Source organism: Carettochelys insculpta, chromosome 2 (genome assembly GCF_033958435.1).
Source record: "Carettochelys insculpta isolate YL-2023 chromosome 2, ASM3395843v1, whole genome shotgun sequence".
Taxonomy (NCBI): domain Eukaryota; kingdom Metazoa; phylum Chordata; order Testudines; family Carettochelyidae; genus Carettochelys; species Carettochelys insculpta.
In genome coordinates this window covers 1,922,828-1,949,875 of record NC_134138.1, presented here as the reverse complement: position 1 = coordinate 1,949,875, position 27,048 = coordinate 1,922,828, and the positions used below count along the sequence as shown (strand labels likewise).

Below are 27,048 nucleotides of genomic sequence, written 5' to 3'. Positions count from 1 at the left end.
CGGGGCCGAGGGAGGTGAGCCTGCTCAGGCTGCCCATGTGTGTAGGTGCGTGAGGTGGCAGGGCTGGCGCCGGGCGGACAGCTGAAAAGTGAGTGTCTGGGTGCCCACGCTAGGAGGGGTGCAAAGCCCAGGGGACACCCTACAGGACATTCGCGGGTTCCGATCCCCAGCGGAGGCGTTTGTGAACCAGCTGACAGGTGATGGCTGATGGCCCATAAAAGGACTTGGCCAGGTGACCTGCCCCTGTGACAGCTTCCCCGCAGGGAGAACAATGGGGCGCCCGCCTCGTGGGCGGGGGGGCCCTGCAGCGCCTCCACCTTGTCACTCCAGGAGCATCTGCCACGAGCTGAGCCCGGCAGGATCGCTGCCCCGGCCCAACAAGGATGGAGCCAGAGACGCGAGACGGCAGCTCATCGCCCCCTGCTGCAGCCAGCCCCAGGAGCGCGGGAACCAGCGCGACACGTGAGCGCGTGAACGATTTCACTCTCCCCTGATTTCTTTTTATTAATAAACCTTTAGATTTTAGGCTCTAAAAGCTGGCACAGTATGGTAAGATCTGAGGTATGCAAGGCGCCGGCCGGCGTGGGGCACAGCCACGGTCCAGGCGACAGGCTGGGGGCCTTCGAGTGGAGCCCCCCCACCCCCGGGCTGTACGTGACCCTGTCTCTAGGCAATTGGCTCTGATTTGGCCCTCTCAGAAGTGCCCCAGAAACCTCTGCTATGACAGAGAGGAGCAGCCCCTCGGTGCCCCACCGCTCACGGCTGACAGGGCGCAGCGACCCGGGCAGCACAAGGGCGACAATGACAGCACGCTGGCTGGGGATGTTTGGTGCGAAGCGCGAGGTGCCAGGGAGGCTGGTACCTAAGCACCGTCAGCGGGTGGGGCCCGGGCACATTGGGAGCGATGGGTGACCTGTCTGTACCCGGGCACAGAGATGTGGCTGGCCACGGACTGATCTCAGGCCGCTGCCAAGGGGGCGTATGTGGCGTGGGTCGGGTCTGTTATTGGCCTTCTCTGCCCAGAACCCTGGCCTGGTGCCGCCCACGATGGGCTGACTGTGTGAGCTTTGGCGGGCTCTTGGGCCACCTGCGCAGAGCCAGCGCCGTGCACAGGACGAGCACAGGCGCACACAGGCAAAGGGGCACAAGACAGGGCAGGGCACAACCCGGTGACTTCAGCCCTGCCCGGAGCGCTGCCATCCACCTGTACAGACTGCGTCAGGCGTGGCCAGGTCGTGTGACACACTCCAGCGTGGGACAGACTGTTCCAGAGAGCAGCGGGAGCCCCGCGCATGGCCCAGGCGATACAGAGGGCCCTGGGAACCCTCCGCTGTGTCTCCAGGCCGGCTCCTCCCCTCCAGAGGAGCTTTGCCATGAGCGGGGGCTCTGAGCAAAGGACTGAAGGACCCGGCCCAGCGGCCCATGTGCTCCACAGACTTCAGTGAAGCCGGCGGATTATTCCATCCGGCTACAAGCCTGAACGGAGACCTTGGCAGCGGGGGTGTGTTTGATTCCGTTGGCGCTTTCCTTTCTTTCTCCCTGTAAGCCGGCGGGTGCTGGATGCTGACGGATGGGCCCAGCGTGCTCGCTGGGTAAGATCTGAGGTGCACGTTGACCTGGGGATGTGGCTGGTCCTTTGGGACAGGAAGAACCTGTGTGGCGGTGGTGAGGCTGGTTCCATAGCCTGTCAGCTGTGCGAGGAGGGGCTGGGCTGGGGCCCACGGGAGGCTGGAGTGTGCAGAGGAATTGCTGGTGGGACCTCTCGCTGGCCGGCGTGGTGACAGCCGTGCTCGGGGTGACAGGTTTGGTGCCTTACAACGGAGGACCGCCCCGACTCCTGCATCTCGGGCTGTCAGCAGCCCAGTCTCTACGGCAGATGCCCTGAATCGGTGCAGTCAGCAGTGGTCCCCAGAATGTCCCTGGCACACCAGGCTGACCTGTGCCGCTGTCACTGGGCTGCCGGTTTCAGGAGCAGCCGCAGCCCCACAGGCAGGTGGTCCGAGCAGCCGGCCAGCTGGGTGATGAACCAGAACTTCTCCACCTCCTGGGCACAGCAATGGGACAGCGGTGTCAGCAGCACAGCAGACCCCCCACAGCCCTGAAACTACAGGTCCCAGCATGCACTGCATCCTGGCCTGGCTAAGCCCCAGCAGTGCAGCGGCATCGCTGAGCACTGACACAGCTCACTGCCTCCTCTGGACCACGGTCAGGCTCCTTCCCCCAGTGCAGGGCGGGAAATGGCCCAGAGCGCGGCCGAAGCTCCAGCCAGCCTCACGCAGTGCGGTGGAGTCCGAGCCGGGACCCTTCGGAACTCCCACCCAGCAGCACTTCAGTGAGGCCGAGCCCCTGCAGCCTGGCCCCTCGGCACCGCCCCGGCGCCGGAGAGCTGCCGCGATCTCCGCAGGGCCGAGGGACGTGGAGACCGACGGCCCCGGGTGCCTGACTGAGTGGCACCACCCGCTCCCCAGCACCAGCCTCCAGCCCCAGCCTCTGCCGCCCCCCAGCACCACCGGCTCCCCAGCGCCAGCTCCCAGCACCACTGGCTCCCCAGCACCAGCTCCTCCCCAGCGCCAGCCTGCACCACCGGCTCCCCAGCGCCAGCCCCTCCTCAGCACCAGCCTCCAGCACCACCGGCTCCCCAAAGCCAGCCCCAGCCCCCAGCACCATCCCCTCCCCAGCGTCAGCTCCCAGCACCACTGGCTCCCCAGCGCCATCCCCTCCCCAGCGTCAGCTCCCAGCACCACCGGCTCCCCAGTGCCAGCCCCTCCCCAGCACCAGCCTCCAGCACCACTGGCTCCCCAAAGCCAGTCCCAGCCCCCAGCGCCATCCCCTCCCCAGCGCCAGCTCCCAGCACCAGCCTCCAGCCCCAGCCTCTGCCGCCCCACCAGCCCCCAGCACGACCGGCTCCCCAGCACCAGCTCCCAGCTCCCAGCACCATTCCCCCCCCAGCGCCAGCTCCCAGCACCATCCCCTCTCCAGCACCACCAGCTCCCCAAAGCCAGCCCCAGCCCCCAGCGCCATCCCCTCCCCAGCGCCAGCTCCCAGCACCAGCCCCTCCCCAGCACCAGCCTCCAGCCCCAGCCGCTGCCGTCCCCCAGCACCACCGGCTCCCCAGCACCAGCTCCTCCCCAGCGCCAGCCTGCACCACCAGCTCCACAGCGCCAGCCCCTCCCCAGCACCAGCCTCCAGCACCACCGGCTCCCCAAAGCCAGCCCCAGCCCCCAGCGCCATCCCCTCCCCAGCGTCAGCTCCCAGCACCACTGGCTCCCCAGTGCCAGCCCCTCCCCAGCACCACCGGCTCCCCAAAGCCAGCCCCAGCCCCCAGCGCCATCCCCTCCCCAGCGCCAGCCTGCACCACCAGCCCCCTCCCCAGCACCAGCCCCTCCCCAGCACCAGCCTCCAGCACCACCAGCTCCCCAACGCCAGCCCCAGCCCCCAGCGCCATCCCCTCTCCAGCGCCAGCCTCCAGCACCAGCCCCCTCCCCAGCACCAGCCCCTCCCCAGCCCCAGCTCCCAGCACCAGCCCCTCCCCAGCGCCAGCTCCCAGCACCACCTGCTCCCCAACACCAGCCCCAGCTCCAGCCCCTCCCCAGCGCCAGCCCCCAGCACCACCCGCTCCCCAGCGCCAGCCCCTCCCCAGCCCCAGCTCCCAGCACTACCTGCTCCCCAGCACCACCCGCTCCCCAGCACCAGCCCCTCCCCAGCACCAGCCCCTCCCCAGCGCCAGCTCCCAGCACCACCTGCTCCCCAACACCAGCCCCAGCTCCAGCCCCTCCCCAGCGCCAGCCCCCAGCACCACCCGCTCCCCAGCGCCAGCCCCCAGCACCACCCGCTCCCCAGCGCCATCCCCCAGCGCCAGCCCCTCCCCAGCCCCAGCTCCCAGCACCACCCGCTCCCCAGCGCCATCCCCCAGCGCCAGCCCCTCCCCAGCCCCAGCTCCCAGCACCACCCGCTCCCCAGCGCCAGCCCCCAGCACCACCCGCTCCCCAGCGCCAGCCCCTCCCCAGCTCCGGGGCTCCTGAGTCGGGCTGGCCCCAGAGCTAGGCTCCTGCCTGAACCCAACTCCCCTGGGCCCAGAGCCCTGGCTGAGAGCTTGCTGCACCCTTGGGTCGGGGGCCTGCCCATTGCTCCCTGGGGCCCAGGGGCTGCCCCGGGTTGGGGGGCACTCACTGTGGTCAGGCCGATGGGGTTGGGGCGCTCACGGTACAGGATGTAGTCGATGCGGCGCCCCTTCCAGGGGCTCCCCTCTGCCGATGGGTCAGGGCGGCCATCCGCCAGGATGGGACCTGCCAGGCACCTGTGCCTGCCCTCCTCGTGCTCCAGCTCCCTGGGGGTGCACGTGGGGAGCTGTCACAGGGTGGGCACCGGAGGGGGTGCAGGGCTGTGCAAGGGGTGCACAGGTGGGGAGCTGCCCACAGAGACCCCCCCGGCACTCCAGACCCCCCCTTTACCCCTCCCCTCATCCCCCAGCGCATCAGACCCCCCCCAATCCCCTGGCGCTCCAGACCACACAGCATCCCCCCTCCCCCGGCACTCCAGACCCCCCCCCATCCCCCAGCGCATCAGACCCCTGCACCCCCTCCCCCAATCCCCTGGCGCTCCAGACCACACAGCATCCCCCCTCCCCCGGCACTCCAGACCCCCCCTTTACCCCTCCCCTCATCCCCCAGCACATCAGACCCCTGTACCCCCTCCCCCAATCCCCTGGCGCTCCAGACCACACAGAATCCCCCCTCCCCCGGCACTCCAGACCCCCCCCCCCCATCCCCCAGCGCATCAGACCCCTGCACCCCCTCCCCCAATCCCCTGGTGCTCCAGACCACACAGCATCCCCCCCCCCGTACCCCTCCCCTCATCCCCCAGCACATCAGACCCCCATACCCCCCCCCCCCCATACCCCGGCGCTCCAGACCCTCCCGTACCCCTCCCCCAGGCGGGGCGAGCCGATACCGTTTCATGTGCTGGGGGGTGGCCAGGGCCTGTGCGTGGATCTGCAGGTAGTTGAGCAGCGTGCCTGTGGACGGGGGGGGCGTTAGTCCCTGCTCCACACCCCGCCAGTCCTGCCCCACGGGGAGCAAGGGGTATGCGAGGTGGGGATGGGGTGCAGCCTAGTAGGGCCTTGGACCCCCGACAGCTCCCCTGGGGTCTGGCCCCCGCGAGCATTGGGGACCCGGCATTTGGCTGCAGGCCCAGCTGGCCGCCCCTCGGCAGAGCTGAGACAGGGCAGCTGGGCTGGAGCGGCCAGGCACATACCTATGGCCCAGGGCTGGTCCTGCCTGGGCCTCACTCGGCAGGGGTCCTGGTACTGCTGGAACAGGTCGTGGCTCTGCTCCAAGGAGTCCCCTGGAAAGAGCTGGCTGGGTGAATGGGCCTCCTGCCCCTGCCCCTCTCCTGCCCCCCACAGCCCCGCCCTCTGCACGGCACCGCCCCCTCCCCTGCCCCGCCTCTCCTCGCCTGAGCACGTGGGAACTGTCTGGAGCGTTGCTGATGCTGGTGTGTGCCTCAGTTTCCCTTTACCTTGTGAGGCTCTGGAGGTGAGCAGGGACATGGGGGGGGTGTCTCTTGTTATGGGGGTTGGTAATTAACCAGCTGGAGTAAATCCAGCTCAACGGGGTCATGGGAGATGGCAGACATCCCAAGGCCAGGAGGCCGGCTGGCGGGGTGGAGTGGCTGGGGGCCGGGACAGCCCCTGTGGGGTGGTTGGAGCAGGGAGGGAGCCGCTTGTGCAGGGCTGACTCCTCTGTGGGGGGCAGGAAGAGCCGGTGTGGCCCCGGCCTTGCCCACGGATGTTCATTTCTGGGCTCAGGGGCCAGGCCAAGGGCTGCCTGGGGCTGCAGATGCTCCATAGCCTCCTGCCCTGCAGGGCCCGGCCCCCAGGTCCAGCTTCGCTGCAGGGACCCCGGAGCTGGGACCAGCCAGCCAGCCCCAGGCCTGCCGTGGGCAAGCGTGTGACTCCCAGGGCAGCTGCTGAAGGGGTCACGCCCGAGGGACCAGAGCGCCACCCCCGCCAATGCCCCCGGGCCAGGCCCCACCCGCGGAGCAGTTGTCAAAGTTGAGGTCCCCGCAGAACACGTCGAAGGCGACAACGTCCCCGGGCTGTGCATGGGTGTCCTGGAACAGCTGCACCCAGAAGAGCGCCATGGTGAGCTGGTCGCAGCGGGTCTGCGCATCGGCTGGGGGGGACACAGGGCTGTTAGCAGCTGCACCCCGAATCTACCCGTGGGGCTCCCCCTTGGGAATTGCCCAGCCGCACAGCCTGGAGCGCCATGGTGAGCTGGTCGCAGCGGGCCTGCGCATCGGCTGGGGGGGACACAGGGCTGTTAGCAGCTGCACCCCGAATCCACCCGTGGGGCTCCCCCTTGGGAATTGCCCAGCCGCAGAGCCTGGAGCCCCACAGTGAGCTGGTTGCAGCAGGTCTGCGCATCGGCTGGGGGGGACACAGGGCTGTTAGCAGCTGCACCCCGAATCCACCCCCGAGGGGCTCCCCCTTGGGGAATCACCCAGCCATGGAGCCCGGCGCCCCACGGTGAGCTGGTCACAGCAGGTCTGTGCCCCGAATCCACTCGTGGGGCTCCCACTTGGGGATCGCTCAGCCGCAGATCCCGGTGCCCCACGGTGAGCTAGTTGCAGCGGGTCTGTGTCTTGACTCGGGGGACACAGGGCTGTTAGCAGGTGGCCAATTTTCTCTCCACCCTGAGGGCCCTGCCTGCTCCCCAGCTGCTCGCTGCTCTCGGCACCAGCCTCCCTCTGCCTTCAGAGCAGCGCTCTAGGGGAGCCCTGTTCCTGGAGCAGGGTGGGGCAGGGTGGGGCTCTGGGGTGGGGCGGGGGGGTGTCCATGGTCCAGGGTTGGGGCAGGCTGGGGGAGGGGCTGTGCTTTAGGGGGTGGGGGGCTCCCAGGCACAGACTCTCCGTGCGCCAGTGGGTTTGCAGCGCCAGGTCCCAGCTGAGAAGGGGCCCCTGTCACGCCCTGCTGTGCGAGGGAGGCTGCAGCGCGTGCTGGGCTGGGAGCGGAGCGCCCATGGCACCCTGCGAGCGGCGGGTCCTTCTCAGCTCCCTGCCTGAGCTGGAGAGCCGGCCCTGGAGGGGCAGGGACCGCCCAGCACAGCACACCTGTTGTGTGACCGCATTGCTCCCGGGGGGAGGGGAGCCACCTTAACACCCCATCTGGCGTATGAATATTGGCCCCACACATCATGCTGGGGGGGGGGGGCGTGTGAGGTGTCTAGTGAACGCTGATGATGCCCTGAATCCGTGTGTGCCACTTGCGTGTGCGTGTCAGGAGTGCAGGTCAAGTTCTCGATTTTCGCTGTTAGAAAAAGTTTGTGCGCTAAAACCACAAGCAGTCCTGGGGCACCTGGCAGACGAACAGGCATTTTGGAGCATGAGCTTTCGTGGGCAAAAACCCGCTTGGTCAGATGCAGCTGATGAAGCGGGTCTTTGCCCATGAAATCTTGTTAGTCTATAAGGTGCCACGGGCCTTCTTGTTGGTTTTGAAGATACAGACCAACTCGGCTCCCCCTCTGACACTTCGTGTGCTAAGCGTCACCATGGGAGGTGGGAACTCAGCCCCTGCAGAATGAATGGACTATGGTCAGTCAATGGGATGCAGCCCCCAGTCAACAACAAGCAGTCCTGTGGCACCTTATAGGCTAACAGATAGTTTGGAGCATAAGCTTTCGTGGGCAAAGACCCACTTGGTCAGATGCATGAGTGGGGTGGGGGGTTTCAGAGGGGTATTTAAAGAGTGGGGTCCCAGTAAAGGGGAGGGCCAGAGCTATCCAGGTCTGTTCAGTCAGGGTGGAAATGGCCCATTATCAGTAGTATGTATCAAAAGAGGAAAAACCAAGTCAGATCAGACAGGGGGATGTGGCCCATTGTCAGAATCTAAAGTGGAGACGTTAACACCCAGAGCAGAGAAGCTGCTTTTGGAAGGGGCCAGACACTCCCAGTCTCTGTTTAATCCTTGGTTGATGGAGTCAAATTTGCAGATAAATTACAGCGCAGAGATTTCTCTCTCCATTTGGTTTTCGAAATGTTTTTGTTTTAGGACTTTTACTTTTAAATCCGTTACTGAGTGTCCAGGGAGATTGAAGTGGTCCCCTACATGTTACCCTTCCTGATGTCGGATTTATGTCCATTGATTCTTTTATGGAGAGACTGTCCAGCTTGGCCAATGTAAATTGCAGTGGGGCAAGGCTGGCACATGATGGCATATGTTATATTGGTAGCTGTGCAGGTAAAGGAGCCCCTGATGGTGTGGCTGACGTTGGGTCCTGTGATGATGTCACTGGTGTAGGTATGTGAGCAGAGTTGGCAGCGAGGTTTGTTGTAGGGATTGGTTCCAGGTTTAGAGTTACTGGCTACGTCTACACTTGCCCAAATCTTCGAAACGGCCCTTTTGAAGATTACTAGTGAGGCACTGAAATGCATATTCAGCACCTCATTAGCATGCCGGCGGCTGTGGCTCTTCGAAATTGCCGCTCTTTGCTGCTGCGTGGCTTGTCCAGACAGGGGTCCTTTTCAAAAGGACCCCGGGAACTTGGAAATCCCCTTGTTCCTAGCAGCAGAATAGAATAAACCTGGTTGGGGTTCAATGGGTGTGTCTGTGTAAATCTGTTCCTGTGTTTCTATAGGGAGGCCCTTGAGCAGATGCTGTAGTTTCTCTGTGTATTCCTCAGTGGGATCCTGGGACAGGCTTGTAGAATGTGGTATTGGAGAGTTGCCTGGCAGCCTCCTTTTGGTAGTCTGTCCTATTCATGATGCCAACAGCACCTCCCTTGCCAGCCTCTTGGATGACTTATGCCATCATGTGCCAGCAATGCCCCTCTGCTATATACATCGGACAAACTGGACAGTCTCTAAGTAAAAGCATAAACGCACACAAATCAGACATCAGAAATGGCAATATGCAAAAACCCGTAGGAGAGCACTTCAATCTCCCAGGCCACACAGTAGCAGACTTAAAAGTAGCTATCCTACAGCAAAGAAATTTCAGGACCAGACTCCAAAGAGAAATTTCTGAGCTACAATTCATCTGCAAATTTGACACCCTCAGCTCTGGCTTAAACAAAGACTGCGAATGGCTGGCTAAATACAGAAGCAGCTTCCCCTCCCTTGGTGTTCACACCTCCAGATCAACTGCTGGTAGTAAGCCTCACCCTTGCTGACTGAGCTAACCTTGTTATCCCCACCCTTGCTCTGGCTTATTTATACCTGGCCCTGCAGATTTCCAAGACCAGCATCTGATGAAGTGAGTCTGTGCTCACAAAAGCTCATGCTCAAAACTTTTCTGTTAGTCTGTAAGGTGCCACAGGACCCTTCGGTGCTGTTCAGTGTCAGAGTTGTTTCTGAGGCTGCTGCTGGCATTGTGTTCTGCACGGCTCAGGCTGTGGGGTAAGCGATGCCGCTTTTCCCCAATTTCTGCCTGCGCACGCCGGTGGAGGCACTGTAGGTATACGTCCAGTTTGTCATTCCGACCACTGGGGGAGTCCATGAGGACTTCTTTTTCTTGTACTGTAGCTGGGGGATACCTGTGGGGAGCTGTCAGAGGGCAGGCGCGGGAGGAGGTGCAGGAAAATCCATCAACCTCATGAAAAAACTTGCACAGATGCGGACAGAGATCTGTCTGTCCTATCTCGGAGACTCTCGTTCTTCCCACGACCCCCACAAACTTGATGTAGTTCTGCGGTGATCCAGAAGCCTTCTTTTGCTGGCTCCAACTCAAGGAATACTTCCAACATGACATGGAACAGTGCATTGACCCACAGGTGGGAAGGTACCACATGGACCACTATGCTTATCTACATGCCTCCAGCTTCCATCCAGGGCCCACTATATGATCCATCGTTTACAGCCAGGCACTAAGGTACAACCGTATTTGCTCTGATCCATCACACAGAGACAAACATCTACAAGACCTTTACCAAGCTTTCCTCAAACTACAATACCCACCTAAGGAAGTGAGGAAAGAGATTGACAGAGCCAGACGGGTACCCAGAAGCCACCTGCTACAAGACAGGCCTCGCAAGGAAAACAAGAGAACACCACTGACCATCACACACAGACCCCAACTAAGGCCTCTCCAGCTCATCATCAGTGATCTGCAACCCACCCTGAACAATGATCCTTCACTCACAGCCCTGGGGAGGCAGGCCTGTCCTCGCCTACAGACAGCCCAACAACCTGAAACAAATCCTCACCAGCCACTACAAATCACAAACCAGTGGCTCTAGGCCTGGAACCAGCCCCTGCAACAGCCCTTGCTGCCAACTCTGCTCACATATCTACGCCAGTGACATCATCACAGGCCCTAACATCAACCACACCATCAGGGGCTCCTTTACCTGCACAGCTACCAATATAACATATGCCATCATGTGCCAGCAATGCCCCACTGCAATTTACATTGGCCAGACTGGACAGTCTCTCCGTAAAAGAATGGATGGACATAAATCAGACATCAGGAACGGTGATGTACAGAAGCCTGTGGGGGAACAGTTCAATCTCCCTGGACACTCAGTGGCAGATTTAAGGGTGACAGTCCTGAAACAAAACATTTCAGAAATGAAATGGAGAGAGAAATCTCTGAGCTGCAATTTATTTGCAAATTTGACTCCATCAAGCAAGGATTAACCAGAGACTGGGAGTGGCTCACACCTTAGGCAAGCGACTCCTCTGCTGTGGGTGTTCACATCTCCATGTTAGATGCTGAGAATGCGCCACATCCCCCTGTCTGAGCTGACGTGTTTTTTCTCTTTCGATACATACTACTGATAATGGGCCATTTCCACCCTGACTGAACAGACCTTGTCAGCTCTGGCCCTCCCTCTTACTGGGACCCCTCTTCAAATACTCCTCTGAAACCCCCCGCACCTCACGCATCTGATGAAGTGGGTCTTTGCCCACGAAAGCTCATGCTCCAAAATACCTGTTAGTCTGGAAGGTGGCACAGCACTGCTTGTTGTTCTTGAAGATACAGACTAACATGGTTCCCTTGCTGATACTTGTCACCTACTGGTCAAGTGACCTGAACTGAGCCAAAGGACTGGAGCTCTCTATAGCTCAGTGGTTTGCACATTTGCCTACTAAACCCCAAGTTGTGAGCCCCGTCCCTGAGGGGGCTGTCTGGGGCAAATACATTCCAAAAAAAATCTGCTGCGGGTAGGTCCTGCTCTGAGCGAAGGGAATGGGACTTGCTAACCTGTGAAGGTGCCTTTTGAGCTTGTTTAGCTTGGAAAAGAGAAGATTGAGGGGTGACATGATAGCGGTTTTCAGGTACCTAAAAAGGTGTCATAAGGAGGAGGGAGAAAACTTGTTCTTTTTGGCCTCTGAGGATAGAACAAGAGGCAATGGGCTTAAACTGCAGCAAGGGAGGTTTAGGTTGGACATTAGGAAAAAGTTCCTAACTGTCAGGGTGGTCAAACAGTGGAATAAATTGCCGAGGGAGGTTGTGGAATCTCCGTCTCTGGAGATATTTAAGAGCAGGTTAGATAAGTGTCTGTCAGGGGTGGGTTAGACAGTACTTGGTCCTGCCACTGGGGCAGGGGGCTGGACTCGATGGCCTCTCGAGGTCCCTTCCAGTCCTAGTGTTCTATGATTCTATGAAAACGGGTCCAGCTCAGCAATTGGAGACTGTCTCCTGGGGTTCATCCAATGGCAGTTTCCCACAACAGCCCCCCTGAGTCAGGTGGGGGCGGATCCTTAAGGGACTGTGGGAATCATAGAACACTTTGCATTTGTCCTTATTAAACTTCACCCTGGTTACCTCAGCCCATTTCTCCAATTTGTCCAGATCATTTTGAATTAGGACCCTGTTCTCCAAAGCAGTTGCAGCCCCTCCCTGCTTGGTATCATCTGCAAACTTCATAAGCGTACTTTCTATGCCAATATCTAAATCGTTGATGAAGACGTTGAACAGAACCGGTCCTAACACAGACCCCTGCGGAACCCCACTTGTTATACTTTTCCAGCAGGATTGAGCACCATTAAGAACTACTCTCTGGGTACGGTTATCCAGCCAGTTATGCACCCACCTTACAGTAGCCTCATCTAAATTGTATTTGCCTAGTTTTTTTTATAAGAATATCATGTGAGACCGTATCAAATGCTTTACTAAAGTCTAGGTATATCACATCTACAGCTTCTCCCCTATCCACAAGGCTCGTTATCCTACCAAAGAAAGCTATCAGATTGGTTTGACGCGATTTGTTCTTTACAAATCCATGCTGGCTGTTCCCTATCACCTTACCACCTTCCAAGTGCTTGCAGATGATTTCTTTAATCACCTGCTCCATTATTTTTCCTGGCACAGAAGTTAAGCTGAAGGAGGGCAGGAGAAGGGCCTTTGTCTCTGAACAAAAGATACATGAACAAGAGAGAATCGTAGGACACTAGGACTGGAAGGGACCTCGAATTTCTCCGCATCTTTCTTGAGAGCAATGGTGTGGACTTAGCAGGGTCCATCTTGGACCTTTTGTCTTTTGGTCTCCAAGAGTCCTTATGGCAGCAAGTGGACCCCACCAGTCTGGATCTATACTGCTCCAGTGACTGAATCTATGTAAACCTGAAATGAACTTTCAGAGACTTTCAAGAATCAGCCAATAACACCTCTGGCTGTGTCAGTAGCTATGACTGACGCACGTAAAGTTTTGCTTTAACAATTCTTATCTCTAATCCTGTTCTTTCCTTTTTATTATAAACCCTTAAATATTAGATCTAAAGGATGGGTGAGTGTGTTGTTTTGAGTAAGATCCAAGTATATATTGCCCAGGGCCTGGGGCTGGGCCTGTTGGGATCTGGAGGAATCTGTGTGGTGTTGGTGAAACAGGCTTAAGAGCCTCTCACCTGAAGTTGGGGGTTGCTGGTCTGGGCTGGTGCAGCAGCTGGGAGGTCGGTGGGTTTGCTTGTGTGGCTTCTGGCTGGCCAGTGGGGCTGGCAGAGGTGCTGTTGAGGCTGGTTGGATTTGCCCTGGTGAGAAGGGAATCCCAGCCTGGGGCTGTGAGTGGCCCGGATTTTAAGCAAAGGTACCTGGATTGATTTCTCTAGCTGTGCCCAGAAACGCCGTCCTGCCCCACTGCCCTTGGCTGTTAGCAGCAGGACAGGGCGGGGGGAATCTGTGAGACCCTTGCACATGCCCTGTGTGTGAGCGGGGACCTGGTGTCCACGGGCAGCCAGGCGGTGGCTTTGCCCAGCTCTCGCCCTCGGGAGCCTTCCCCAGGCTGGGTTAGAGGAGCTGGGGGCCAGGGCTGGCAGCCCCCTACGAAGGAATGGGCAGATGGAGTGGTAGTGCCCCTCTGTCTGAAGCCTCGCAAGTGGGGGGGTCTGTGGAGCCCCCAGGAGAGGCGACTGACGAGGGGCAGCGCTGCTGGAGGCCTGGGCAGCTGGAAGCAGGTTGCCCGCTCCAGGAGGGGGCGCCGGATGCTCCCGCCCCTCAGAAGCTGAGCAGCTGCATGCTCAGGAACTGGGTGGGGGCCCCGAAAGGTGACGAGCTGCAGGGGCATGGAGACCCCCAGCACCCCAGCAAGCCACGCAGCGCGGCCTCTCAGCGGGGCCGTGGGCCTCCGAAAAGCCACGGCCGCAGGCTTCCGCAGGGCTGCTTCTACCCAGGGCGACCTCACGGCCCTCCCAGGTCCCAGCCCCACGGCGGGGGGGTGGCGGGATGGGCGACGGAGCTGCTGCTCAGGGATGGGAACTTGCTGGTGCCCAGCTGGCAAAGTCGTTGGGGCTGCACTTTCTGCCCCGCTGTGGGGGGTGCGGGACACTCGGGGCCCTGCTGCAGGCGATGGCACCTCGGGTGCGCAAAGCCACGGCCCTGCGGGGGAGGGGGCCAAACCAGCCCCAGGGGCTGGAGCCAGACTGCCAAGCACTTCTCCCAGCGGGGGAGCAGAGCGTGCGCACTTACAGCCGGCACCACCTGCTTGGCTGCCCTGCCCACCCGGTTCCGCCTGCAGCCGAGCTGCTCCTGGGGCTCTGCCGCCAGCTGGGGGGGCGGGGGCGGGGGCGGGGGGCATTGCTGCTTTTCCTGCCCCCAGTGGCTCCTGGAGGTGACCAGTCAGCACCGACCACCTGCCCAGGACTCTGGCGGGGTTTGGGGTGCAGGGGGTGCAGATTTCTGGGGGGTTGGGTATTGGGGGAGGGGTAAGGCTCTGGGGTAAGTTTGAGGTCTGGGAAGGGTTGGGGTGCAGGGGATGCAGGCTCTTGGGGGGGTTGGGTATGGGGGCAAGAGGTGGGGCTCTGGGGTAAGTTTGAGGGCTGGGATGAGTTGGGGTGCAGGGGGTGCAGGCTCTTGGGGGGTTGGGTACAGGGGTGGGGGTGGGGCTCTGGGGTAAGTTTGAGGGCTGGGATGGGTTGGGGTGCAGGCTCTTGGGGGGTTGGGTAGAGGGGTGAGGGGTGGGGCTCTGGGGTAAGTTTGAGGGCTGGGATGAGTTGGGGTGCAGGGGGTGCAGGCTCTTGGGGGGTTGGGTACGGGGGTGAGGGGTGGGGCTCTGGGGTAAGTTTGAGGGCTGGGAAGGGTTGGGGTGCAGGGGATGCAGGCTCTTGCGGGGGGTTGGGTATGGGGGTGAGGGGTGGGGCTCTGGGGTAAGTTTGAGGGCTGGGATGAGTTGGGGTGCAGGGGTGCAGGCTCTTGGGGGGTTGGGTAGAGGGGTGAGGGGTGGGGCTCTGGGGGGGTTGGGGGCTGGGACATGTTGGGGTGTAGGCTCTTGGGGGGTTAGGTAAGGGGGTGAGGCTCTGGGATGGTTGGGGGCTGGGACGGGTTGGGGTGCAGCGGCTGCAGACTCTTGGGGAGGGGGCCATGGGAGGGACACGGAGGGGGCCGTGGGGTAGCTGCAGGGCACTGCACAGAGGGTTTGGGGCTGGAGGAGAACTGGGGGGGGGATGCTGCGAGGGCTGGTCTCCCCCTTCCCGCCCCGCTGGGGTGCAGCCCGAGCCCTGACTCACCAGCTGGAGCATGCAGGTGCGTGCAGTTCAGGTATCCCACAATCCTTTGCCCTTGCGCGGCCCCCAGCTGCACCTAAGGCGCACAGAGAACACTGCCCGTTACCCGCCGGAGGGGGCCGGGCGACAGCCAGCACCGTGGGGCAGGAGAGTCAGCATCAGGCTCACTGCAGGGCATGGCAGGGAGCTGGGGGGAGGCGACCCCCTGGTTCACAGACCCCCCCACCCGCCACCCCACATGTGCCCTGGACTTGCCCCCATTCCCTGGGGCCCGAGCCGGGGCGTAGCAGGGCCCCGCTGCTGGCCAAGGGGTACCCCCTGCACTGCACACGCCCAGCCCTGTCCTGCCCCACTCCCCGCCAGAGCTGTGCGCCAAGCGATGGCGAGAGAGCCCCGGGACTGGGGGGACACGGAGCCCCTGGTGGGGGAGGCGAAATGGCTCACAGCGCGAGCTGGTTCTCCCTGTGGCACAGCCCCTCTCTGCACCCCCGGCAGGCTGGGAGCGCGCAACCTCCTCACCTCTTCACCTGCCGGGAGGCTGCTCCAGGCCAGGTGCCCACCAGGGGCTGTTCCCAGCTCTCTGGACAAACATGGCAAGTCCTATCCCAGGCTGGGGTCCCTGGGGCCAGGCGTTTCCAGGCCTGAACAAGGGGGAGCGAGGGGCTAGGGGGCACCCGGGCCAGGTGCCCAGCAGGCCATGCTCGGGGCGGAGCCCCCTGTGGCCAACCTGCCAGCCCCAGCCACTTGCCCAGGGCTCTGCTGGTCCCAAAGCCAGGCCCAGGTCCCTGCCTGCGCTGCTGGGCTGCACACGCCCCATCCCCAGCTGGGGCTCCTGGGGCGGGGACACTCCACATGACTGAGCAGGGTCACTGCAGGGGGGACTACTCCCAACACCCGCTGCTGGGAGCCCAGCCCACAGCCCTGCTCCCCCGGAGCCTGGGGTTGGGGCAGACACAGGCAGCGGCTGCTGGGAAGCAGCCGTGGTCCGAGGGGGCAGGCAGGGTCCCAGCTTGGGGCACAGGGGCGCCAGGGTGACCACTCCCCTGCACACCAACTCCTGCTGACGGGTGCACATGTGGGCACGAGGGTTCGGATCGGGTTGCCCCTCCCCACAGCTGGGAGGCCGGGACGTGGCCAGGGTCACGTGGAGCGCCCAGGGCAGAGCTGGGGAGAGATGCCAGGAGTCCCCACTTCCGGCCCCCGGCTCTCGGCTCTGGTGCCGCCCAGTCCTGCCTCCGGCCAGCCGTCCCCGTTGGAGGCACACAGCAGCCGCAGGCAGTGCCCCTCGCCACCCTCCAGCTGCTGGGCAGAGGCCGGGCCAGGCCCCCAGCCACAGGGCAACTCCTCACCTGCACGCAGAGCAGCCCCTTGGCCGCCAGGGTGTCCTCGCCGGAGCCGTTGGGGTAGCAGTAGTACTGGGCGGCCAGCACGGGGTAGCGGCTGGCCAGGAGCAGGCCGCTGTTGAAGATCTTGAGGGCGCGGCAGCTGGGCAGCCCGTAGACGCCCACGTCGTAGAGGATGTGCTCGTAGGCCAGGCTCAGCGGGCGGCAGAGGCGGGCGGCTGCCCGCAGGTCGAACACCTCCTGCAGGCACAGGAAGTCTGCCGCCGGCGGGAAGGAGGCAACGATCTCCCCGAGCCCGGCCCCAGGCTCCCCATCAGGCACCTCGATGGCCACGCTGCTGGCGTCCGGGCAGGGAGCAGCTGGGCCTGGCCGCGGGGGGCTGCAGGCCACGGCCCCGTACTTGGTGGCGGCCTCCCCCTGGGCGATGAGCTGGCCGATGCGGGCCGCGCGCTGCTGCGTCTGCCCCAGGTTGCTGCACTTGGCCAGGCCGCTGGGCAGGAGGCAGACGTTGGCGCTGACGAAGCTGAAGGCCTGGCCCTGGCGCTGGCCTGGCAGCTCCCAGCCCGCCGGGCGGCGCGAGAGCCGGGTGTGCTTGTAGGCGAAGGGCCGGCGGGCGGCCTGCAGGGGACACCAGAGCACCAGGCCCAGGAGGGCGGCTGGCACAGCCAGGAGGAACAGCAGGAGCAGCGCAAGGCCCATGAGCGGCACCCGCAGCAGGCGGCACCTGCAGCGCTGGCCCTGCCGCGTCCGAGCCGTGAGCTCCTGCAGGTCCAGGAGGCCGTCAGCCGCCCAGTAGCTGGGGAAGAGCAGCAGCTGGCCCAGGCTGTTCAGGCCGCTCAGGAGCCGGCTGGGGAAAGGGGACTCCCGCAGGACCATGCTGCGCGGCGCCGGCGGGGGGCCCGGGCGTCACTGCCACGCCGGGGCTCTGCGGGGCGGGCGGATCCCGGCCGGCCGCGTGCCAGCGGAGAGCTGAGGGGAGAGAATGGGCAGAGGTCAGTGCCGGGCATCAGCCGGGCTGGCGCAGAGGCTGCTTTGGACGTGGGCACCTGGCCCTGCTGGTCCCTGGGGTGGGCCTGGCCAGGCTGGGGGCAGAGGAGCCCGTATGGCCCTGCAGCTCGCCAGGGCTGGAGGAGAGGGGTCACAGGCCAGCAGCCGGCCAGGCACCCTGGCCAGGCCTGGCAGCAGCTCCCAGGAGCAGAGGGCAGCAGCCACTGCAGCCTGAGATGACCCCACCGCCCGGACGGCGCGTGCGCCGCCTCCTGCTCACCCCAGGCCGGCGCCGGCACGAAGGCCCGGGCAAGCTCTGCAGGGGATGCGGCAGGCCCAGGACCCCAGCGCTGAGGATGGTGCTGCTGCCTGGTCCCGCTCTGTGCCGACAGGGCCGGCGCGCATCTCCCTCCCCCACTCCACAGGGCAGCCGGCACTCACGGGGGCGGCCAACCTCCCTCGCCCGCGCCTGCGCCCGGCCCGGGTCCTGGCCTGGACTCCCGCCAGCCGGGCACCCTGCACCCCACCGTCCGCACCTCCCCGTTCTCCCGGCACCGCAGTGCAGCTGGGACCTCCCCTGCCCTTCCTCACACTGGCCCTGCTCCAGCACCCTCCCCTGGGGCCGGCTGCCCCGGCTCAGGGGCTGCCCCCCAGCGCATCATTTCAGGGGCTGAGTCAGTGGTAGCACCAATGGGGAGCAGGGATCCCACACTCCTGGGTTCTGTCCATGGGGAGTGGTGCCTACTGGTTAGAGCAGGGCCTGCGACGGAAGGGGTGCGTAGTGGTTAGAGTGGGGCGGGTGGCTTAGTGGTTAGAGTTGGGGAGGGTGCCTTGTGCTTAGAGTGAGGGGGAGGGGAGGAGTGCCTAGTGGTTAAGAGTGGAGTGGAGGGGAGCCTAGTGGTTAGAGCGGGGGGGGTGGGGAGGGGTGCCTAGAGCAGGGGGAGGGGGTCTAGTGGTTAGAGGGGAGGGTGGGGAGGGGCCCAGTGGGTACAGCGGGGGGAAGGGTGCCTAGCGGTTAGCGCGGAGGAAGGGGTGCCTAGTGGTTGGGGGGAGGGAGGGGGCCTAGTGGTTAGAGTGGGGGGGGTAGTGCCTAGAGGTTGGGGGGGAAGAGAGGGTGCCTAATGGTTGGGGGGGGGTGGGGAGGGGTGCCGAGAACAGAGGGAGGGATGCCTAGTGGTTAGAGGGGAGGGTGGGGAGGGGCCTAGTGGGTACAGCAGGGGGGAGGGGTGCCTAGCGGTTAGCGCGGAGGAAGGGGGGCCTAGTGGTTGGGGGGGGAGGGGGCCTAGTGGTTAGAGTGGGGGGGTGCCTAGTGGTTGGGGGGAGGGAGGGGTGCCTAGTGGTTAGAGTGGGGGTGCCTAGTGGTTGGGGGAGGGAGGGGTGCCTAGTGGTTAGAGTGGGGGGTGCCTAGTGGTTAGAGCAGGGGGGCTGCTTAGTGGTTAGAGCAGGGGGGAGGGAGGGGTGCCTAGTGGTTAGAGTGGGGGGGTACCTAGTGGTTGCGGGAGGGAGGGGTGCCTAGTGGTTAGAGCTGGGAGGGGGCTAGTGGTTACAGCAGGGGGGAGGGAGGGGTGCCTAGTGGTTAGAGCGGGGGGGTGTCACCTGGGTTCCCGCGCAGTGTGACTTTGGGGTGCCTTTTCCCCCTCCCGACGCTCCCCATTGGCTGCCCTGAGAAGCAGCCGCCGGGCCGGGCCCTCGCCCGCACCCCGGACCCCTCACGGAGCGCGGCCGGGACCCGCCGCCGCGCCGCGCTGCGCCGAGCCGAAAGCGAAAGCAGCTGCTGCTACCTGGCCGCAGGCCACCGCCCTCCCGGGCTTAAAGGAGCCGCAGAGGGGCTGGGGGCGCGAGCAGGCCGGGGACCCCAACCCCCCGGCCTCTTGGCTCTGCCTGCGTGCCCCACGTCCCCTGCCCCACTGGGGTTCAGTGTTCCTCTCCCCTGCCAGAGTGTCTGTGTGCCCCAATTCCCCTCCCCCACTGGGGTCTCTGTGTGCCCCACGTCCCCTGCCCCTTCCTGGGGTTCAGTGTTCCTCTCCCCTGCCAGAGTGTCTGTGTGCCCCAATTCCCCTCCCCCACTGGGGTCTCTGTGTGCCCCACGTCCCCTGCCCCTTCCTGGGGTTCAGTGTTCCTCTCCCCTGCCAGAGTGTCTGTGTGCCCCAATTCCCCTCCCCCACTGGGGTCTCTGTGTGCCCCACGTCCCCTGCCCCTTCCTGGGGTTCAGTGTTCCTCTCCCCTGCCAGAGTGTCTGTGTGCCCCAATTCCCCTCCCCCACTGGGGTCTCTGTGTGCCCCACTTCCCCTGCCCCTTCCAGGGGTTCCGTGTACCTCCAGTTCCTTTCCCCTGCCAGAGTGACTGTGTGCCCCAATTCCCCTCCCCCACTGGGGTCTCTGTGTGCCTCAATTCCCCTCCCCCCAGGGGTTCTGTGCACCCCCAGTCACCCACCAGTGCCCTGGTCTCGGGGTGGCCTCGCCATTGCTTGGCACACAGCTCTGGGGCTGGCTTTGGGGACAGGTGGAGGGGGCGGCGGGGGGCAGGACAGGCCTGGGTGTGTGCAGTGCAGGGTGGTACCCCTTGGCCAGCGGCAGGGCCCTGCTGCACCCCGGTTCTGCCCCAGTGCAGCTTTGCAGCTGAGCTCTCCTGGATCCTCATTCCGCCCCCCCCAGGACATCCTTCCTGCCAGGGCCAGGCCGCGCCGTGGGAATAGGAACTCCTGAACTGCGGCTCCAGTGCGGTGGCCTCTCGGTTCAGAGGAGGAACACGTGCAGGCTGTGCAGAGCCGGGCAGGCGATGGGGGGGATGTGAGCAGTGAGCGGCCTGGGCTGGTTCCTCGGGGTGGCACAGGACGGGGTTAACCCAGGGCGGGGGGCCAGGTAGGCGCAGCTGGCGCTGGCTGGTTCCCCAGGTGCAGGAGGCTCTTGGGGCTGTGCCCAGGCCCTGGCGGACACGCTCACCCAGCTGGGAGGGGCGCGAGAGCCGAGGGTCGCTGGGCTGGGGGGTGCCTTGCACAGGGGCTCGCAGGAAAGCACATCTGGCCGACAGCCCTGTTCTCACACCAGCTGGGCCACAGGCACCAGGGCTGGGCCCTGCGGCGTTAACAGCTAGGGAGAAAAACCACCCTGGGCTGCCCAGTGGGACCATCTGCAGCGCGTCCCCCCAGACTCACTCGCCTGCACCCAGGGCCACCCACCACCTGGCGGGTCCAGGGGCATCACGCACCTTCAGAAGGGTGTGAATGTCCCCAGTGAGCACCCACTTCACTACCAACAGGACGTGGCACCTGCCCAGTCCCCGGGTCCGGCTGCCGCGCCCGGGCAGATGCAGCTGGGCCCACCAGGCAGCTGCGAGAGTGTCGGTTGGTGACCACCAGTGACTCTGGGAGAATGCAGCCAGCACCCACCAGGCCAGGGCACCTGCGGGCACCCAGAGCACAGGGGGGCAAGCAGGAAAGCCGTCCTTTCATAGCACAGCCATCTGTCTGTCTGCCTGCCCTGGCCGTGTGCCCCTTACAGCCCATCGATCCCCTTCACCCCTCTGTCCATCCGCCCCACACGCCCCTTCTCCGTCCACCTGTCCCGCGGCACCCCTTCTGTCTGTCCATCCGCCCCACACGCCCCTTCTCCGTCCACCCGTCCCACGGCACCTCTTCTGTCTGTCCATCCACCCCACACGCCCCTTCTCTGTCCATCCGTCCCACGGCACTCCTTCTGTCTGTCCATCCGCCCCACACGCCCCTTCTCTGTCCATCCATCCCGCGGCACCTCTTCTGTCTTTCCATCCGCCCCACACGCCCCTCCTCTGTCCATCCATCCCGCGGCACCCCTTCTGTCTGTCCATCCACCCCACACGCCCCTTCTCTGTCCATCCACCCCACACACCCCTTCTCTGTCCATCCGTCCCGCGGCACCCCTTCTGTCTGTCAATCCGCCCCCAAATCCCCCTTCTCTGTCCATATATCCCCCACACCCCTTCTGTCTGTCCATCCGCCCCACACGCCCCTTCTCTGTCCATCCGCCCCCCCACGCCCCTTCTGTCTGTCCATCTGTGATGGAGTGGGGGATACCTGTGTGTGTGTGTGGCTCACAGAGGGTGTGGGGCTCCTGCTGAGGGTAACCCTGACGACCAGGTAACACCTTTGTACTGCAGACAAAGGAGGAGGTGGAGCCTGAGGGGTTTGAATTGGAACTGGGAGTTGGAAGCAGTTAGTCTGGGCTGGGAGAGAGAGACAAAGGAGGGGGCCAGGCCCCAGCTCTGGGGGCCCCTCGGGGCCTCCTCTCCCCAACATGGATTGGACTGGCTGTCTCTGCCGGCTGCACTGACTCCTCTGAACGATGCTGTGTCCTGTCGGCTAATAAACCCACTGTTCTCCTGCTGAGTGAGAGACTCTCCTGCCTGCGGACAGGGTGCAGAGCTTGGGGGACCCCAGAACCCCATCACACCATCCGCCCCCACACACCCCTTCTCTGTCCATCTGTCTTGTGGCACCCCTTCTGTCAGTCCATCCATCCACTCCCACACAGCCTCATCTACCCGGCCGTTCCCCAAGTTCTGTCTGTCCATCCCCAGGCACATCCCTCTATGTGCTGCATCTGTGCCGGCCAGGCCGAGCCTCCCTTGGCGGGGTCCCCAGACAGCGGGTGAGGCAGAGGTGTGCTGTTGTTACTGGACTTTTAAATGAAAGCTGAAAACCATTTCTGCGATCACCATGTTAAATTTGCACCAAATCTTGTGCCGGGGGCTAAATGAGCTGCCTACTGAAAGCTGGGAGTGCCCCGGGGCTGGCTGTGCTACTTGTATGTCTGTGCCATGGTTGTGTGTGAAAAAAAAGAGAAGTCCTGTGGCACCTGTGATGTAGTGGGAGATATGTGGGGGGTGGGGGGCTCACAGGGAGTGGTGCTCCTGCTGGGGGTAACCTGGTGCCCAGGTGACACCTCTGGGCTGCAGACAAAGGGGGAGGTGGAGCCTGAGGGGTTTGAATTGGAACTGGGAGTTGGAAGCAGTTAGTCTGGGCTGGGAGAGAGACAAAGGAGGGGGCCAGGCCCCGGCTCTGGGGGCCCCTCGGGGCCTCCTCTCTCCAGCACGGACTGGACTGGCTGTCTCTGCCGGCTGCACTGACTCCTCTGTACAACGCTGTGTCCTGTCAGCTAATAAACCCACTGTTCTGCTGAGTGAGAGTCACTCCTGCCTGCAGCCGGGGTGCAGAGCCTGGGGACCCCTGAACCCCATCACACTGGTGTTAGTGGTGGGATGTTCTGCACCCCGAGGATGGAGCATCCAGCAGTAAGTGACGGGAGCCCAGGAGGAAGAAGTGGGGCCAGTGAGACCCAGATGTGCTGACAGGCAGTGAGGAGCAGTTCCCCAAGGCAGAGAGGCCCGTGGCTGAACCTGAACAATTGCGGTCGTGGTCCTCGAGAAGGGGTGTCACACCCGGGGAGGGGTTACTCCTGGGAGTCTGTTGGAGTTGGTCCCAGAAGGCGGAGGGGCCTACGGCCTAACCCCGGGGAGCTTGTGACCCACAAGGAGCCTGGCACACTGAAGGGATTCTTCCAGGAATCGTGGGGTGCAGAGGGCATCAGCCTGAGAGCCTGCAACCACGCTGAGCAACTCCGCTGTGAAGTGGCAGCACCTGGAAACTGAATCGAGATTAAAGGAGCTGGACAAGGCAGCGTGGATGTGCAGTGGCAGAGCTGAGGGTTAAGGAAACTCCTGCAGGGTTGAGCCCAGATCAGGGCAGGGAACCCTGGACTGCCTGGAGCTCTGAACCGAGTGGCCTGCCACAGCTCAAGGAGGGAAGGAGCGATTCCAACCCATCATCTACTAGTGGCCAAGACAGACCTGCGAAGAGTTTTCCAGGCCTGGGCTGAGGAAGGTGCTTGTGTGTCTGTGCAGCTGATCCACTGGGAATGGCGAGTTGTCTGTGAGAGAAGCTGCTTCACCTTCTGTGTGTGTGTGGAGACCAGCCGGAGGGCTGGGACAAAGGAGAAAGTGTCTCCCATTGTCTGTCTGTGCTGAACAGCAGCAGCAGCCTGGGGAGAGAGCAGAGCCTGCATTTGGAAAAGGTGCCAACAGGAAACTAGTCCATTGTCTGAGGAGGATTCCCCAGCCTGGGGTGGCTGGAGAGGGAACCAGGAAGGAGCATTCCAGGTATGACTATGAACCCAGCCATGGGGGCTGGAACAGAGGGAATGGCTCTGGGATGGGCAGTGGTATCCCTGATAAGGACACTGGTCCTTGGTGCAAGAAAGATTCTCTCTGCTTCTGGGGAAGTGAATCCTTTGTCTGAGCCTGTGGGGGCTCGAGATGGGGCCAAGATCCCAGAGCTGGATCTGAGTGCAGCTGAAGCCCAGATGGGAAGTGGTCCAGGGAAAGTGGAAACTGAGGGAACGTGAGCAGCCCTGTCGGAACCGAGTGACTGGGTGTGAGCAGCATACCAGGAGTGTGGTCTGTTGCAGGTCGCTTGCAGGAGAGCACCAGCAATTCCCACTCTCCAGGTGCTGGGAACACTTGTATTCTTGTGATGGACCCACTTCTAATTCCATGGGGGAGGCAGAAGTTGGGGGTGGAAGGACAAAGGAGCTGTGGGACTGGTGGGCCAGTAAGGGATGAAGAGGGATCCCTCCAGGTGGATTCTGCATCTGGGACTCACAAAACAACTTTCAGAAAGCAGCTTGGTTTGCAAATTTCCAGACTGGCTGGGAGGAGGAGGCCTTCCTGAGGATCAGCAATGGCCCAGCTCTTGTTAGAAGGGAGGGCACAGCCAGAGAGATCAGATTTCCACCCCACGGGGCAAGGGGGAAGATTAGAACTTGATGGTGCAGAGAAAGGCCTCAGCCATTTCGCCCCAAAAGGCCAGATTCTCAAGGATGTTACACAAAGGTTGTGGTCTACCAAAGAGCAACGTAAACGTAGAAGTGCAATGGGTTTGTTCTTGTTACTCACACCGATGGCTGTAACCAGTGGGTGCTGCTACCAGAAGCTGTAGAATTGTACCATGTACTGAATGTTTGGAAAGAGCCATGTGACATGATGACATTGATGTAGAAGCATGAATTGTATGTGGGAGCAGTTTGTAATTCTGAAGTGTCACCGCTGTTCCCTGTAACTAGACTTGAAACCTCTCACATGAGGAGGAACATTCCAAACCTATTGTGTGGCATGGAAGGGGAAACTGAGGCACACAACCATTTTGGTGGTCTGGCTAGATGCCAAGGGTGGAAGCATTTGTACCTTCCTTTACTGGACTGTAACTGAATTCCAGACATTGGCTGGAGCAGCTGTGTGGACTGGTGGTCAGACAGGGCAGGGCCCAGACCAGAGAGGAGCTGTTTGACCTGGTGGTGCTGCAGCAGCTGTATGGGCTCTGCCTGCCTGACTTGAGAATGTGGCTGATGGACTGGAGACCGAAGCAGGGAGACCAACCAACCTGAGGGACCTAAAGGGACTTGCCCGGCTGCATCACATGAAAAGGGCCGAGACCAAGCTCCTGACGTGGAGCCTCCCCCAGCAGGATTACGACGTGGAGGTGCTGCACATCAAGGGGAGCACCGAGGGTACAGCCGATGCCCGATCACATGGGGAGGGCCCTGAACTTCCCCAGGTCACCGGCTGAGTGACCCCCCTCAGTTCAGTCTGGAAGGGGGGAGAGATGTGATGGAGTGAGTGAAAGAGTGTGTGTGTGTGTATGGGGCTCACAGAGGGTGTGGGGCTCCTGCTGAGGGTAACCTGGTGACCAGCTGACACCTCTGGGCTGCAGACAAAGGGGGAGGTGGAGCCTGAGGGGCGTGAATGGGAACTGGGAGTTGGAAGCAGAGAGTCTGGGCTGGGAGAGAGAGAGACCAAGGAGGGGGCAAGGTCCCGGCTCTGGGGGTCCCCTCGGGGCCTCCTCTCCCCAGCATGGATGGGACTGGCTGTCTCTGCCGGCTGCACTGACTCCTCTGTACGATGCTGTGTCCTGTCGGCTAATGAACCTGCTGGTCTCCTGCCGAGTGAGAGTCACTCCTGCCTGCGGACGGGTGCAGAGCCTGGGGGATTCCTGAACTCCATTACAGCACCTTATAGACCAACGGATATTTTGGAGCATAAGGGATTTGTGGACAAAGTCCTGCTTCATCAGATGCGCCCTCTGATACTTATGCAGGCATCTGACAAAGCGGGTCTCTGCCCAAAGTTTATGCTCCAAAATATCTGTTGATCTATAAGGTGCCACAAGACTTCCCTGTTTTTGACGTGGGGACAGGGCTGGTCCCTTTTTGGGCTGGACAAAGCCGCATGGCGCTGGTGAAAGAGGCTTTCACAGCCTCTCGCCTGGCTGCGGGTTTGGGCGTTAGGAGCAGCTGGGCAGCCTGTGGGTTTGCTTGTGCAGCGTCTGGCCGGCCAGTGGGGCTGGCAGAGGTGCTGCCGTGGCTGGCTGGGTTGGAGAAGGAAATCCCAGCCTGGGTGGTAAGTGACCCGGCTCTAAGCAATTCACCCAGGAATGGTTCCCTCTGCTGGGCCCAGAACTCCTCATAATTTTACACGTGCGTAGTCGCTGGGGCTCATGCAGCCTCTCTCTGGCTGATCAGGGCCATTCCCTTCTGCCCCGGGCACCCCAGTCCTCCTGGGAGCTCAGCCACAGCCTGGCTGTCTGGCCATCCCTGCCCAACCAGGCCCTGGGTGTGCCAGGGTCCTTCACCCCACGTCCACCACATCTGTGCTGCTCCCCTCGGGTCCCCCAGGGCTCACTCTGGCTGGCTGCTTCAGGCTGTGTGCTCTCCCATTTCCTCACCCTCGGGATGTCCCTGTGCTGGGACAGCCGCCCCGTTAGCACCTTGGCGCCAGGCCCAACACCCACCAGCCACCTCCCGGGAGGGGCACTGGGTGCAGCTCACATGGTGCTGAGCCCCCATGTCCATCTCCTCATATCACAGCACGGGGTGGTGCAGTGGGAGCTTTCCTAAGGGCGAGCGCAGGGTGCACCCCTCAGTTTCCCTATGGCTACATGTTTAACAAGGGGAGCGAGAAGGGTTGGCTGGTGCCGAGGACACGGCGTTACCTCATCTAGCAGCTGGGCCCTGGAGATGGGGGACCCTCGCGACCTGGTGAGCAGGAGACCCAGCCTGCCTGGGAGGGGAGGACGCAGGGCTGAAGGGAGAGGACCCTGGCGTCCGGAGCAGGTGCCTGTGCAGGCAGCGTGTGTGCATTTGAGCCCTTGAACTTCTCTCACCCTTTCTGGGAATTAACCCTGTGATTCCAAACCATTGCCAAGAGCAGGATTTGGGGAAAGATTCAAAGGTAGAAACCGGTGCTGGGGGACTGGAAGAGCCTTTTTGTTCCCCGAGATCAGTTTTCACACCCTCCTTCCAGCACCTGCTCTGCTCTGCCCCTGCCTCACCGCTATTCCCCGAGAAAATGCTGGCCTGAGAGCATCTTCCGGCTGCAGCGATTTGCCCTAGCTGATGGCTGGCAAGGTGGGTAGGGGGGTTCCCTGGGAGGGGAGGAGCCCAGAGTGTGGGCACTGCCATAAGGCACCAACCTGGGAGGAAGGGCCCCGTGGTCTGGTTTGGGTCCCTCAGCCATGCCCAGAACCCCCATCTGATTACAAGCAGCCCACCGCCGCCCAGGCTTGCAGAGGAACGTGGCGCGTCCTGACAAGCTCCTGCTGCGGGCTGCCTATCTCCTTACTCCTGCGCCAGCCAAAGCTGCGTGACAGCTCTCACCTCGGCTTCCCGCTGGGTTCCTCGCTGTGGGGCTCGGGCCGTGCAGGCTGCCCGCGGCGGGGACACCTTCCTGTTCTTGGGCAGAGTTGTGAGCAGCCGGC

The 27,048-nt window shown here is 62.5% G+C and overlaps 1 protein-coding gene across 2 annotated transcripts; it reads right to left on the bottom strand.

Moving 5' to 3' along the window:
* Positions 1 to 490: 490 nt before the first annotated feature.
* On the bottom strand, positions 491 to 26,998 carry LOC142008364 (sphingomyelin phosphodiesterase 5-like). 2 transcript variants are annotated; one of them, XM_074985546.1, is made up of 8 exons: positions 26,948 to 26,998; positions 16,284 to 17,246; positions 14,938 to 15,010; positions 6,033 to 6,173; positions 5,254 to 5,343; positions 4,951 to 5,014; positions 4,171 to 4,327; positions 491 to 2,044 (listed from the first exon to the last, which is right to left on the bottom strand). In XM_074985546.1, the coding sequence occupies exons 2-8, from the start codon at positions 17,151 to 17,153 to the stop codon at positions 1,949 to 1,951; spliced, it is 1,491 nt and encodes a 496-aa protein (XP_074841647.1). In that variant the 5' UTR covers positions 17,154 to 17,246; positions 26,948 to 26,998; the 3' UTR covers positions 491 to 1,948. The 2 variants fall into 2 exon arrangements, with proteins under 2 accessions (XP_074841647.1, XP_074841646.1); XM_074985545.1 differs by lacking the exon at positions 26,948 to 26,998 and adding an exon at positions 18,861 to 18,998.
* Between the last annotated feature and the right edge of the window lie 50 nt (positions 26,999 to 27,048).